The following is a 15,000-nucleotide window of genomic DNA, read 5'->3' as shown; positions in this document are numbered from 1 at the left end:
TCTGCAGCAGTGGTCCCCAAACTACGGCCCGCCACCTCATTTTGGGTGGCCCCCCAAAACATGTCCGTGGTATATAGCATCTGGCCCGCAGGGGAGTACGACATCGTCAAACTATAACCAATTTCCCCCATTCATTCTCTATGGCGAGTCTTAACAGTATACATGTAATACTCTTTTTGTCCACTGGTGGTTGTTTTGGCGCTGTTTCACGTTTACCATCGAAAACGGAATGAAATGTAGGCCTACCTGCAAACAATGTAAGAGGCCTATGCTGACCGCATCAGTGCTCAAAGTATTCTACAAGTTTATCAATTAATTGTTAATAACTAACTAACTTCTATTCAAGTCATATTTCTGGGACTTTTTGGGATAATTATTTCTATTTTTATTCCCTCGTTCAAATGTTCATACAAATTCACAAAGTTCTCATCAGGTGAGTGAAAGTGGTCATTTCAGATGTTTTTGCCAGCACTTCATAAAACTCTCATAGTTTGAGAACTTGAGACACAGAGTTCAGAGTTCACACATTTTGAATAAAATACACTTTTGGGACTGCTATTTTTTTATTAGTATTATTTCATTTGAGCTACATTTTACACTGATATGGCATGATTGCAATATAAACACAGCTAACAATGGTATTAAATTGCAGTAGCCTATGATTAAATGTAATGGAATATTCAACTAAGGTAGACTGCTGTTGTTCACAGCACTAAGCTAGTACTGGATATACTCTGAGTCTCTGGCCCTCTCTCAGAGCCAGGCATAGTGAGCTGGCCCTCGGAAGAAAAAAGTTTGGGGACCACTGGTCTACAGCATGGGCATCTATGACAGTGTGGAGGTGCATTAGTGTCTACAGCATGGGCATCTATGACAGTGTGGAGGTGCATTAGTGCCTGCAGCTTGCACATCTGTCAAGGCACAATCAATTCTGAATGGTGTATACAGGTTCTGAGCAACACATACTGCCATCCAGGCAATGTCTTTTCCAAGGAATACCTTGACTATTTCAGGAATACAATGGCAAGATGAATTCTGCGTTCTGGAGAGACAACATTTAATCCTCAAAATTCTAACAAATGGTCTCCTCAGTTCCTAAACACATTTAATTGTGTTAAATGAAGAGGTGAAGCAGCACAGTAGTAAACATGCTCCCGTCCCAACTTTTTTTTAAAAACATGTTGCGGTCATCAAATTCAAATGATCATATTTTCCATGAAATATTTTTTTATCCAAATATTTTTTAGTCCCCTTTTTACCATTTGACTTTAGAAGGAGAGGTGTGGGATCTACAATGGTTCTCTGGGAGGAGAGGGAGAGGTGTCATTTGGTTCCATTTTAAGCTGAAATAACAACTTCAAGCTGCATCCTCAGGATGTCAGGTGTGGGACTGCCGTGTGCTGGGTCACAGGTGACCAGTGGTGCTGGTGCAGGGGTCAGGTGTGGGACTGCCGTGTGCTGGGTCACAGGTGACCAGTGGTGCTGGTGCAGGGGTCAGGTGTGGGACTGCCATGTGCTGGGTCACAGGTGACCAGTGGTGCTGGTGCAGGGGTCAGGTGTGGGACTGCCATGTGCTGGGTCACAGGTGACCAGTGGTGCTGGTGCAGGGGTCAGATGTGGGACTGCCATGTGCTGGGTCACAGGTGACCAGTGGTGCTGGTGCAGGGGTCAGGTGTGTGTGTGTGTGTGTGTGTGAGTAGCCAAAGGTCTAGTGAAGGACTTGCTGTTGTGTGACATCTAGAGGCCACACACACACACTATTGGTCAAGCCTTTTCTCTTCTTGCGAAGAGGTTTCCTATATAAACAGAGTCGGACCACTGAAAAAGTCCCTGCGTTTCCATTGGACAGTTTCGGGGGGCCAAGTAAGCCCCCCGATATCTTCTTCCACGTGGCACATCACCTGTATGCATCCCGGCTGTCACACCTGGTCCAGGTGTTGCTCTCGTCCTCCCTGAGTCCAGCAGGTCCTCTCTGCCCTTCCCTGCTTCTCCACGCTGGGCTTTGAACCGGTGACCTTGGCAGCTTGGAGCAAGGTCACTACCACTGTGCCACCAGCGCTCCACTAGCATGCGGCCATATATAGATGAGGACGCCAGGGTGAGCCGCACCATAATACTGACCATGGCACCGTCCTCTCCACCTGCCCGCTGTGCTGAGCCTCCAGCCCAAGACTCTGGAGGTGAAGGACAAGGACGCTTCCACTGCACCACCCTCAGACTGCTCCAGCACACTGGTCTTCAAACTGTTTTCTGTGTGCTTTGTTTTATATAATATTGTATTATGTTATATTATATTACATTTATTATATAACATAACAGTGAGGGCCGCAGCAAATTGGAACGAAAAATAAAAGCAATAAATGAATAAAAACATGTATTATTATTATCATCAATTTGTATAATTAGTAGTAGTAGTTATAAAATATAATTATATTACATATCTGAACATTATATTTTCCATGATAATCCCTCTGAGCACCTTCATCATCACGTGTCAGTGTAGCCCTGGTAGATTCTGACATCCCTGAGCCCCTGCCCACTCTGCTCTGTGTATGAGATGTAGTGTAGTGTATGAGATGTAGTGCAGTAATATCTAGTGTGCTAGGGGCAGATCAGTAATATCTAGTGTGCTGGGGCTGATATCTAGTGTGCTAGGGGCAGATCAGTAATATCTAGTGTGCTAGGTTATCTCGTCTGCACTCTCCATATTTTCATTTTCAAAGGGCACTTTGGGCCAGGGCATTCACACACACACACACACACAGGGCATTCAGCATCACAGGGCATTCAGCATCACAATAATAACACGAGCAGTCATGTCACTGCAGACCCTCACCCCTATCTCTCTCACACACACACACACACACACACACCCCGATCTCTCTCACACACACACACCTATCTCACACACACACCCTATCTCACACACACCTATCTCATCTCACACACACACCTATCTCATGTAGGAGGACTGAGATGTGGGTCTCACACACAGGTCATGTGATATGTCTTAATTGGGCCCCTCAATCATACCCACAGGTCATGTGATATGTCTTACAGGTCATGTGATATGTCTTTCACAGCAAGATGCCTTAAATCTGTTGATGGTGATGTCATATTTGTATGACTCAATCTGTCCATTTCTTTCCACAAAACCTGTCAGAAGTCATCATTTAAGGAGTTATTTTTCAAATTTCCCAATTTTTGATTTCAAAACACACATGCACACACACACGCACGCATACACACACACAGATAGTGCCTGTCTGAGTGAAGGGTAGAATGGTGGCTTTCAGAGGTAAAACCTCATCATCTGAATCGTCATTCTGAAGTCAAAATGCAAAATTATAATTGGCTGTACATTTCAGTGGATTTTATTTGAAGAAACAAAGAATATAAAATCCATGAACTTCTGTGTGATTTAACCTGACATACACACTTTATACACACATTAACTTCTGTGTGATTTACGCAGCACAGGGCATGATGGAAGCGGTTCCCTATAGTCCTGCAGACACTCATAGGTGTTTTTCTGCTGATGCTGGTCATTAACAAGACTGTAGGTCACATGGTCGGGGTGTTAAGGTCGTAGGTCATGGGGATGGGGTGATGGTGAGGTAAGTTACGCAGGGGTGGAGGTGGTGGGGGTCGAAGGTTACGCAGGCGGGGAGGTGGTGGGGGGTCGAAGGTCACGCAGGCGGGGTGAGTGTCATGGCTGCTGCCTGCACTGTGAAGGTGGCGATGCTGATCTGGCGCTTGACCTCACGCCAGGCAAGAGGGGCGTCCACTGCGTGCTCGATGCCGAACAGCGCGTCGTAGATACCCGGGAATGACTCGCCCGCATACTTATTATGACTGCTGGGGGCAAAGATGACATGCCTACACACACACACATACACACACACACACACAGAACACCAGGGATGAGTGCACTTCTCAACTTCATCAGATACATAGTTGAGCTCATAAGTTTATGAACCCATGCTTAAAGTTGACTAAAAAGAGCAACCTTTAAGGACACCAATTTTCTTAATGAATCAAGAATGTATCGTAAATAAATAAATGTTCTTCCTTAAATTACAGGGGCAATAAGTATTTGACCCCTATGTTAAATTCCCATAGCCTGGAAAATCCAGACCCTGATAATCTAGAAAGATTAAGGGTCTGGCAAAGAACAATGTAATGGCCCAACTCGAGGGGCGGCAACAAGCATGCATTTAAAAATCTCACTGCACGCAATTGGATAACACTAGACCATGTTTACTCTGAATTATTTCGGACTTCGACGCAATCGGATAACACTACGACCAATGTGTACTGTCCTCCAACGTTGCAGCGCTGTCTTCATCAGTTTAGCTGGTTCCCCGGAATGTTGGGGTAAAAGTGACGTGCATCATTGCTCTTTGCCAGAGTGTCTCGCAGAGACAATTCCATTGTGCTCTCACGAGAACTCTGGATTTCCAGGGTAAAATTCCCATAGAGGCAGGCAGATTTTTTATTTTTAAAGGCCAGTTATTTCATGGATCCAGAATACTATGCATCCTGATAAAGTTCCCTTGGCCTTTGGAATTAAAATAGCCCCACATCATCACATACCCTTCACCATATCTAGAGATTGGCATGGTGTGTTTTTCAGTTAGCCTATTAGCTGGTTTGATGCTCATTGAGTTCAATGCATGATTTTATATTCCTCTTTTTAGTCAACTTTAGCATGGGTTCAAATATTTATTTCCCCCACTGTACATACTCAAATCCCATCTGCATAATAAATCAAACTCTTACTTTTAATTATCCAGATGATAGTCTAAATAATGCTTTTAATTATCCAGATGAGCCTAAATAATGCTTCTATTTCATAAAACACCTGATAAGGTGAACTGACAGCATTTATATCCTGACCATAATCGTCCTGATGATGATGTAGCGAACTGTACTGTATATAATCGTCCTGATGTAGGCGAACTGTACTGTATATAATAACTGTGAATGAATAATGTACCGTAAATAAATAACTGTTCTTCCTTATAATACAGGGGTCATAAGTATTGGCACCCCTATGTTATTCCCATAGAGACAGGCAGATTCATGGATCCAGGATACTATGCGTCCTGATAAAGTTCCCTTGGCCTTTGGACATGATGTGTGTGTGTGTGTGTTCCCTTGGCCTTTGGACATGATGTGTGTGTGTGTGTGTGTGTGTGTGTGTGTGTGTGTGTTCCCTTGGCCTTTGGACATGATGTGTGTGTATGTGTGTGTGTGTGTGTTCCCTTGGCCTTTGGACACATCGCCGCCGACTTGAGCTGCAAAGTTACAGAAGTTTTTCCATTTTCATTTTCAGAAGCTGAAAATCCGCCAGCGTCGCTTTTTGGGGACGTCCAGTGCGTCCAGAGCATCAAGCAGAAAGTTGAAACTTTATGGTAATGAGCTATGAAGCGGTTCAGTGACGGTTCGACCAGCAATCAATTCAAAATGTTGTGTACACAGTTGAGACATACCTGTCAACATTTAGCTTTCCAAAAACGGGACATTTTTTGGGGGGGTGGGGTGGGGGGGGGGGGGGCAGTGTTTATCCCGGATCTGTGTTTGCATATGTAATACGTTTCATACACGTGTTTCAACACTGCATTCCGGTCGTTGCTTTTACCATTACCATTACCATTACCTTACGCATGCCAGTTATGTATCCACCAGCTGCCTGCCTGCAGCCTACTTCCAAAACTCCAAAGCTGCTTGCTGTCAGGTTTGGTTCCGAGGGCACAAGTTCAGTGTATCAACAACACTCAATAACAGTTTATGTGATGTGTTAATCAATTAAATTCCCAACAATTTCACAACAGCTAGTTCTGGAGTAGGCCATTCAACTAGCCCGCTTGCTTGCTGCACAGTCGGCACCCGCTTCCTTATTTGGGTTGCCAGGTTTTAGCCTATGACAAAACGGTTGAAATTGAAACTAAGTGATCGTGTATTTCATACACAATCTGGCAACCTGAATGGATCAATGATTTTAAAATGAAGTTTGGTGGCCATGCAAATTACGGGAGTTTTCCGGGAGAAATAACAAAACGGGAGGGTGCTGGGAGATGACCTTGAAATACGGGAGAAACCCGGGAAAAACGGGAGTGTTGACAGGTATGAGTTGAGAGAGCAAAACCATGTGCAGTTCAGCTCCTACCATAGAGCCCCTATCTTGGCGATCACAAACGGATGGTCAGTACAGTGGTGGCCCGTACGGGGATTTAAACACGCATTCTTTGTTCTTTTTGATAAACCTTTCCCTCTTCACTATCGATAAATTATCAGTCTTTTCATACGTTTCCTGTCCCTCTTCACTATCGATAAATTATCAGTCTTTTCATACGTTTCCTGTCCCTCTTCATGATGTTTGAACATCAGCTAGTAAATCTTGATTCAGAGCCATTAGAACCCACTAAAGGAGAAGGGAGAGTTAGACCGCACATATCTTTTAGTCACGATGGCCAGACAAAGCTTCCACATGTCACCATTAGAGAACGTGTAGATCAGCTCACTGATTCCATTAGTTCCCTGTATTTTAGTGAAGATAAGAGGAGCAGGACATATGACAATAAACAACAGGAAAATGATGGAGAGGAAAATGATGAGGAAATTGATGAAGGGGAAGAGGATACGAATATCACAGTTTCTCATTCCTCTGTTTACCAAGTGGAGATACATGAACTTAAAAGGACTCTGAAAGAAACTAATGGTTGTTTGAATGATCTTGAAAACTGTCAGAAAAACTGAGCAACTGTCAGAATCAAATGCCAGTACAATTACCAGAGAGGGGTTATTGAGACAGACAATTGATAATAAAATTGAGAATATTAAAAGTTTTGCTGTTGATATTGTTGCCAGTCTGGAAGATGCTGTTGTGCGGTGTTTGGAGATGAGAGATCATCAGTGGGAATATAAGTTAAAACAGCTGAAGCTCGCCAGCACCCCAAAACTGTCTCCCGTAAGTCAGGTGAGAGAGGGGGCAGTGGGAAGGTTTCATTATGACTCTCGGAGTCCCTCTGACTTCCTAAGAACACCTAAGCTCCCCATTAAATTGAATTTTCCTGAATTTGGTGGTGATAGTGAGACAAAAGACCCCATGAATTACATTGAATTATGTAATGAGTTTTTAGATTTAAGACCCACACCGGATGCAGCCACTTTGTCCTCAGTGCTAAAAGGCTCAGACAAAAGCTGGTGGATAGCGGAAACACATCCACACATGGGAAGAATTCAAATCTGCATTTTCAACAGCATTTCTATCTACTGATTTCATGCAGGAAATTGAGGAGCGATTGCGTAAACGTATTCAAACTCCAAATGAGTCTATTAGGGACTTTGCCTATGATTACAGAGCCCTCTGTCTAAAATGGAAACCTAATATTGAGGAGGTGACCGTAGTACAGCGCATTCTTAATAACGCCAATCCAAAGATTGCATCCGGCCTACGTGGGACAGTAAAGACCGTAGCTGAACTTGTGAAGGTTGGCAGTATGATTGAGAATGATCTGGCTGCAATGAAGAGTTACTGGACCAGGGTGAGTTACTGGACCAGGTGACCAAAGGTCCTAGACAACCACAAAGGACACAAAGGTCTGAATTAAAAGTTGTAAAATCTGAGACTCCCGCATTCCTTCTGAACATCCCCCATCTCTCCTTGCGGTTAAGCTGTCCATCAGAGGCCTTCAGGGACCTGCTCTGCTGGACACAGGGAGTACATTCCCCCTGATGCGAAGTAGCCCCAGGAAACCCTGACACCTTGTGGTAACCAGGAGTTTGCTCTAGCAAACGGAACGGCCAAAAGGGCAGTAGGGAAAGTTCAGTGTACTCTTGAACTCCATGACAGCTACTGGACTCATTCCTTGTATGTTCTTTCCGATGAAGATCTCGCATTCCCTGTTATTTTAGGATTAGACTTCCTGCAAAAAAGTGACTTGGGACGCGCTCTTAAAGGCCCACTTCTTTAAAGCAAACCCTCATGGAGAGACAACAAGTGTTGTCAAAGCAAGTGGCTGAGAATGTGAAGAAGGCCCAAGACAAGCAGGCGAAATATTACAACCTAAAGAGGAAGAATGTGGAACTCTCGGAGGGGAATGTGGTGTGGGTCAAAGCACATCCATTATCCGATGCCTCAAAAGGGTTCACTGCCAAACTGGCACCTAAGTGGACAGAACCATGTACTGTACAGAAGAAGTTAGGGCCCCTGAATTATAAAGTCCTTTTCCCTCATAATTGCACAGACACTGCGAATATAGTCAATTTGAAGCCTTACTTTGGTCCTGCTCCCACCATGTCCAGTCTGGGGGGGGGGGGGACTATGTAGCATCAGCCACATAAATGGGCATATGATTTGATTAAGGCAGATCTTATCTATTGTTACATATCAGATGTGTTACTAAATATTTAGTAGGCCTGCCTCTAAGTAAAAGTAACAATTTAGGTTATCTCTCTTCATACTGTTTAAAACCTGGCCAGGTACTTTTTAGCTCTATTTCTATACCTTTGTAAATCTCTTGCTATCTTGATTATGGGCGTCAGTGATCCAGGACAAGTAAGCATTTAGCAGACGATAGGGCCCAGAACTGTCACTCACCTTTTCACTCACTCGCACCCACTTTTCCTGTTCTTGCCCTATGGCTGCGCTCACAGAGAGTCACGTTATGTTTTTAAACGGGATGCGGGAGAAAGCCGGGAAGGAAATGAATGAATGAAGGAAGGGGTAGAAGTCTAATGGCGTTCTGATATCCTCTAATCGCTTCATGGAATTAATAATGAATTGTCCTTCTCGTATACACCCGTTTCATGGAATATCTGACTCTACAGCTGTTTTTTCAAGGAGGTGAGATCGATCATTTTTTCCTTTTTCCCTTTTTCGCTGGAGTTTAAAAGACTGTCTTGCAACAACCTTGGACTCATGGAATACTATATTTTTTGGGACTGAAAGAAGATACAGAGTTTTTGGCGTTGGTTTTGTTTAGTGGACTGAGCGCATCGCTGGATGCTTATTTTTTTTTTGTTGTGCCGCATCTGCGGCGTTTGGACGATATCTCTCTCTCTCTATATATATCTCTCTCTCTCACTCACTCTCTTTCTTTTCCTCACCCTCACGAGAGTGTTATAAATAAAGCCAAGCATTATAGAGATCATTTTGAATGCGTGTTTTAATGTACCCATGACGTTAATTTGTTGACAACCATTTGAGTTTGTTACAAGGCAAAAAGCTTAAATACATTCAGGGGTTTGTCAGTCATGGGTGTGTTTTAGGCGTAACACTGATAAAAATAAGCTTTGTGCCTCGTTTCTGATGGTCATAATAAGCTTTGTGCCTCGTTTCTGATGGTCATAATAAGCTTTGTGTTATGTTTCTGATGGTCATAATAAGCTTTGTGCCTCGTTTCTGATGGTCATAATAAGCTTTGTGTTATGTTTCTGATGGTCATAATAAGCTTTGTGCCTCGTTTCTGATGGTCATAATAAGCTTTGTGTTATGTTTCTGATGGTCATAATAAGCTTTGTGCTGCGTTTCTGATGGTCATAATAAGCTTTGTGTTATGTTTCTGATGGTCATAATAAGCTTTGTGCCTCGTTTCTGATGGTCATAATAAGCTTTGTGTTATGTTTCTGATGGTCATAATAAGCTTTGTGTTATGTTTCTGATGGTCATAATAAGCTTTGTGTTATGTTTCTGATGGTCATAATAAGCTTTGTGCTGCGTTTCTGATGGTCATAATAAGCTTTGTGTTATGTTTCTGATGGTCATAATAAGCTTTGTGCCTCGTTTCTGATGGTCATAATAAGCTTTGTGTTATGTTTCTGATGGTCATAATAAGCTTTGTGTTATGTTTCTGATGGTCATAATAAGCTTTGTGCTGCGTTTCTGATGGTGAAAATAGAGCCCATAGACTGTTTGGTTCCTACAAAACATTTGTTCCAGTTACTGTTTGTAAAAGTGTTTTTCAATAGGGTGAATAACGTTACATGATTAGGTTATGGATAGTGGCGACATACAGGCTATACTTTCTGAGGTAGCTGCCAGATGCTGTCAATGACCATCATTCAAAATTGAGACAAGCCCAATTTCACATTTTTATCGTTTCTTGATAAAGTAATGTTTAATATTAAATGTAGTTATGTACATTATCCCAACGGTTCTTTTAAAATGTGACATATAACTGAGCATTCCAGCAGGCGCCTGGAATACCTAGCTGCCTAAACGGTGTGTACATGTTGCCGGTGGTGTGTTCATACAGTTAGTCTTTCAGAGACGAGAATGAGAGACAAGCCCAAGAGCTGGCATCAAACGCGTCAAAAGGCATCACAGGGATCACAATGCAGCTCTGTCTCACCCTTATGACATCACAGACACACCCACCTGTAGAATGGTCGCCCAGGCAACCCCAGTGGATCCACAAACGCCCTCTCAAGGTACATAAGCTGGTCATTCACCATACGCATCTTCAGATCGCTGTACACACACAAACACGCACACACACACATACACACCACAAACACATACACACATACATACACACACACACACACACACAGACATATACACACACACACAGAAACATGAGCTGCTGGTCATTCACCATCTGAACTTTTAAGCACTATACACACAGTGTCTAAGGCTGTGTGTGTGTGTGTGTGTGTGTGTGTGTGTAAAACCTACTTGCTAGTGTCGAGTGTATTCAGGCGTTGGTGAAAGTCCCTTGCTGCTTTGGTGAAGTTCTGCACTGCAGAGAACAGAGGATCTGAAAGTGACAGAGAGAGGGAGAGAGAGAATAGAAGAGAGAGAGATGGAGTGAGGAGAGAGAGAGGGAGAGAGAGAGATGGAGTGAGGAGAGAGAGAAGAGTGTGGAAGTGAGAGAGGGAGAGAGAGAGATGGAGTGAGGAGAGAGAGAGGGAGAGAGAGAGATGGAGTGAGGAGAGAGAGAAGAGTGTGGAAGTGAGAGAGGGAGAGAGAGATGGAGTGAGGAGAGAGAGAGGAGAGTGGAAGTGAGAGAGGGAGAGAGAGAGATGGAGTGAGAGAGGGAGACTATTACCCCATCATGCTTTTATGTTAATCAGAGTGCTCATCATTTCTATTACTGTTTATTCCAACACATGAGAAGATAGAACTCTCCACAAAAATAAATCAATTTGTCTCCATTTCCTACTCCAGCCCCTACTCTTGCCACTGTTGTGTATGTAAATGAGTGTGTGTGTGTATGTGTTTGTGCATGCGTGCATGTACGTGTTCATGTTTATATGTGTGTGCGTGTGTGTGCCTGTGTGTGTGTGTGTGCGTGTGTGTGTGTTTGTGCATGTGTGCATGTACGTGTTCATGTTTATATGTGTGTGTGTGTGCGTGTGAGTCTGTGTGTGCGTGCCTGTGTGTGTGCATGTGCGTGCGTATGCCTGCATGTCTACTGTGTGCGTGTCTTTATGTGTGTGTGTGTTTGTGTGACCATGCGTGTGAGTGTGTTTGTGTGTCTGTGCTTGTGTGTTTATGTGTGCGTGTCAGAGATGGGGACTCGAGTCTGAGATTCGGACTCGAGGCGGATTTAAGTCTCATAATCAGTGAGACGTTTTACAATCTAAATGTATCCATGTGTTTCTATTTCATTTTCTTGCTGCTTTGGGCAACGCTTGACGAGCTGCATGTCCCCTTAATGTGCAACCTAACGCACTCTAAAAAAACGCATCAGCAAGTCCTCCCAGAGTTGTGCCTTTTATCATTACTTTCAGTTACAATAACTTTGTGGCCGGTTCAACAACGTCTAATTTCATCAGGCATCTCAAAACGCACCCAGACAGGTCAGTCACTTACTTACTGTAAAGAGATGTTAAACTTAGCATATATAGTCACAGTAACAAGCTAACCATCGCATAGTGTTGTGCTAATGCTGGGAACATATTGCATCTTCATAGATGGCCATATGACATGCTTAGGTTAATATTTCACCAGGTCTGAGGGCTAGAGGGATGTGTTAAGTAGCAGAAGACTAGACAGTACAATGTCCTAAATTGGAGACCCAATTTAAGCTCTGGATGTAAACCAAATTAACTTAGCTCCAGCATGAGTGATATTTTCCTGTCACATCCACTCTCTCCATATTTCATATTTTATTTCAGAAAAGAATGATATAAATGTTGCAGTATAGTGTAGCCGTCGGGGTGTGTGTGCGTGTATGTGTGTGTGTACAGTATGTGTGTGTGTGTATACAGTATGTGTGTGTGTATGTGTGTGTGTGTGTGTGTGTGTGTGTGTGTGTGTACAGTATGTGTGTGTGTGTGTGTGTGTGTGTGTGTGTGTGTGTGTGTGTGTACAGTATGTGTGTGTGTGTGTGTGTGTGTGTGTGTGTGTGTGTACTCACCGAATGAGACGTTGTACAGGCTGATGGCGTCGGGGTGTGTGTATGCGAGGTCTCTGATTACTTTTGAGTACTTCTGCAGAGCCAATGCATACTCCTCACAGTCCAGGGGGAGGAGCCTAGAATCAGCCAATCGGAAGACTAGCCCCGCCCTCACACGTGCCACCGCCTCTAACCTCCTGAACGAGGGGTCGTACCACACAGCCACCAGCTCAAACGTCTCGTACACACTGTGGTAGAGTGGGTAGCTACTGTAGCGCTCCGTTACCTACACACACACACACACACACACACAACCAGCTCAAACGTCTCATACACGCTGTGGTAGAGTGGGTAGCTACTGTAGCGCTCCGTTACCTACACACACACACACACACACACACACACACACACACACAAACTGGAGCGTTTCGTACACACTGTAGTAGAGGAGGTAGGGCGGGCTGGGCGATACGGCTGAAAACTGTATCACGACAGAAGGGTTTCATATCAGTCGATATCTATATATTTTTTTTTTTACCTATTTGAGAATAAAAAAAAGGACCAGGATAATTTATTTTTCAATTTAAACACTTTTATTTTAAACTTAACCTGGTGGTGGCTGTATAATATTAATTAATTACGTTATAATTACACTACCAGTCAAAAGTTTGGAGACACTTCCAACTTCCAAGAGAAATTTCCATTCCACTCCCTTATAGACAGAATACCAGCTGAGATCAGTTGCATTGTTTTTTTACTCAGGGCAGCAGTTTTCAGATTACATTATGTGCTTATGTAATTGCAAAAGCGTTCTCCAATGTTTTCTTAGTCAGCCTTTTCTCATGATCAGATTAGTAAACAGAATGTGCCTTTGCAACACTGGATGAATGGTTGCTGATAATGGGCAATGTAGATATTGCATTAAAGATCAGTCATCTCGTTCTTCAACAGTCGAGAACCCTTTTGCATTAAAGATCAGTCATTTCGTTCTTCAACAGTCGAGAACCCTTTTGCAATTTCATCCGTCCGGTTTTGAAGCCTTCTGTCTGGGGCCTTTGAAATGCTCTGTGGATTTTGCTCCAGCAGCAACCACACTGCAGAGCTCACTAAGTTATTAAGTCACTAGAAAGTTACTGGGTCAAAAAGGTGGGTTTGTTGACTAATGTGGGTAAAAACACACACACACACACACAAATAATGTTACTATGTCATTAAGTAGTTTATGGGAATTGTTGACTAATGTGAAGAAAGCACAAAAAACAACAAATTTTACTATAATACATTATGTGATAATAAACAAATGTTACTATAATACATTATGTGATAATAAATAGGTGCCTTCTGTAGAAATGGTTTCTTTTCTAATGTTATTCCCCATATGTTACCCAATTCTGTGTGTCCTCACTTTTGGACCTGTGTCCTCACATCCTGTGTCCTAACTTCCTGTGTCCTCACTTTTGGACCTCTGTCCTCAGGGCACAAGTGGGCAACAGTGTCATCCAAACATTTGACTGGTATATATAATATTATATTATTATAACATTATATTATTATATAATTTACTGTTATCTTTTTTATATGATTATTTATTCATTGCAGCTCACCGTATGCAGATATTTTATTATACTATTACTACAGGCTCCAACAGCTCCACCTCTTTCTGTCTGATCAGCTGCTAGCAGCTCTGGTTGAAGCCTGGATATGTTGTAAACAGAGTAGTCTAGTTGGCTAGTTTATTATAGGCTACTGGTCGAAGCCTGGACAAATTGTAAACAGAGTAGCCTAGTTGACTAGTTTATTATAGGCTACTGGTCGAAGCCTGGACATATTGTACACAGAGTAGCCTAGTTGGCTAGTTTATTATAGGCTACTGGTCGAAGCCTGGACATATTGTAAACAGAGTAGCCTAGTTGGCTAGTTTATTATAGGCTACTGGTCGAAGCCTGGACATATTGTACACAGAGTAGCCTAGTTGGCTAGTTTATTATAGGCTACTGGTCGAAGCCTGGACATATTGTACACAGAGTAGCCTAGTTGGCTAGTTTATTATAGGCTACTGGTCGAAGCCTGGACATATTGTACACAGGTCGAAGCCTGGACATATTGTACACAGAGTAGCCTAGTTGGCTAGTTTATTATAGGCTACTGGTCGAAGCCTGGACATATTGTAAACAGAGTAGCCAACAAAGTAGCCTAGTTGGCTAGTTTATTATAGGCTACTGGTCGAAGCCTGGACATATTGTAAACAGAGTAGCCTAGTTGGCTAGTTTATTATAGGCTACTGGTCGAAGCCTGGACATATTGTACACAGAGTAGCCTAGTTGGCTAGTTTATTATAGGCTACTGGTCGAAGCCTGGACATATTGTACACAGAATAGCCTAGTTGGCTAGTTTATTATAGGCTACTGGTCGAAGCCTGGACATATTGTACACAGGTCGAAGCCTGGACATATTGTACACAGAGTAGCCTAGTTGGCTAGTTTATTATAGGCTACTGGTCGAAGCCTGGACATATTGTAAACAGAGTAGCCAACAAAGTAGCCTAGTTGGCTAGTTTATTATAGGCTACTGGTCGAAGCCTGGACATATTGTACACAAAGTAGCCTAGTTGGCTAGTTTATCAGAGTCTACTGGTTGGACTGTTCAGTTT

At 43.0% G+C, this 15,000-nt stretch overlaps 2 protein-coding genes across 3 annotated transcripts in view; one reads left to right on the top strand and one right to left on the bottom strand.

The window, feature by feature from the left end:
- The window catches only part of nlrc3l (NLR family, CARD domain containing 3-like), a 15,260-nt gene extending 12,142 nt beyond the window's left edge, over nt 1–3,118 (top strand). The window contains exon 8 of the transcript XR_006022747.1: nt 1,673–3,118. The gene's annotated coding sequence lies outside the window, so the exon portion shown is untranslated. The remainder of the gene's footprint in view (nt 1–1,672) is intronic.
- naalad2 (N-acetylated alpha-linked acidic dipeptidase 2) overlaps nt 1–15,000 on the bottom strand; it is a 61,088-nt gene that overhangs the window by 7,106 nt on the left and 38,982 nt on the right. The window contains exons 16-19 of one of the 2 annotated variants that reach the window (XM_042062952.1): nt 12,372–12,636; nt 10,685–10,766; nt 10,385–10,477; nt 3,359–3,879 (exon numbers count right to left, since the gene is read on the bottom strand). In XM_042062952.1, the coding sequence (XP_041918886.1) occupies nt 3,690–3,879; nt 10,385–10,477; nt 10,685–10,766; nt 12,372–12,636 (630 nt within the window). In that variant the 3' untranslated portion in view covers nt 3,359–3,689. Of the gene's footprint in view, nt 1–3,358; nt 3,880–10,384; nt 10,478–10,684; nt 10,767–12,371; nt 12,637–15,000 lie in introns of those variants that run through there. The other variant, XM_042062953.1, reaches the window with a different exon arrangement.

The sequence above is a fragment of the Alosa sapidissima genome, chromosome 15 (assembly GCF_018492685.1).
Source record: "Alosa sapidissima isolate fAloSap1 chromosome 15, fAloSap1.pri, whole genome shotgun sequence".
Lineage (NCBI taxonomy): Eukaryota > Metazoa > Chordata > Actinopteri > Clupeiformes > Clupeidae > Alosa > Alosa sapidissima.
The sequence above is the reverse complement of the archived record's forward strand: the minus strand, read 5'-3'. Positions and strand labels throughout refer to the sequence as shown.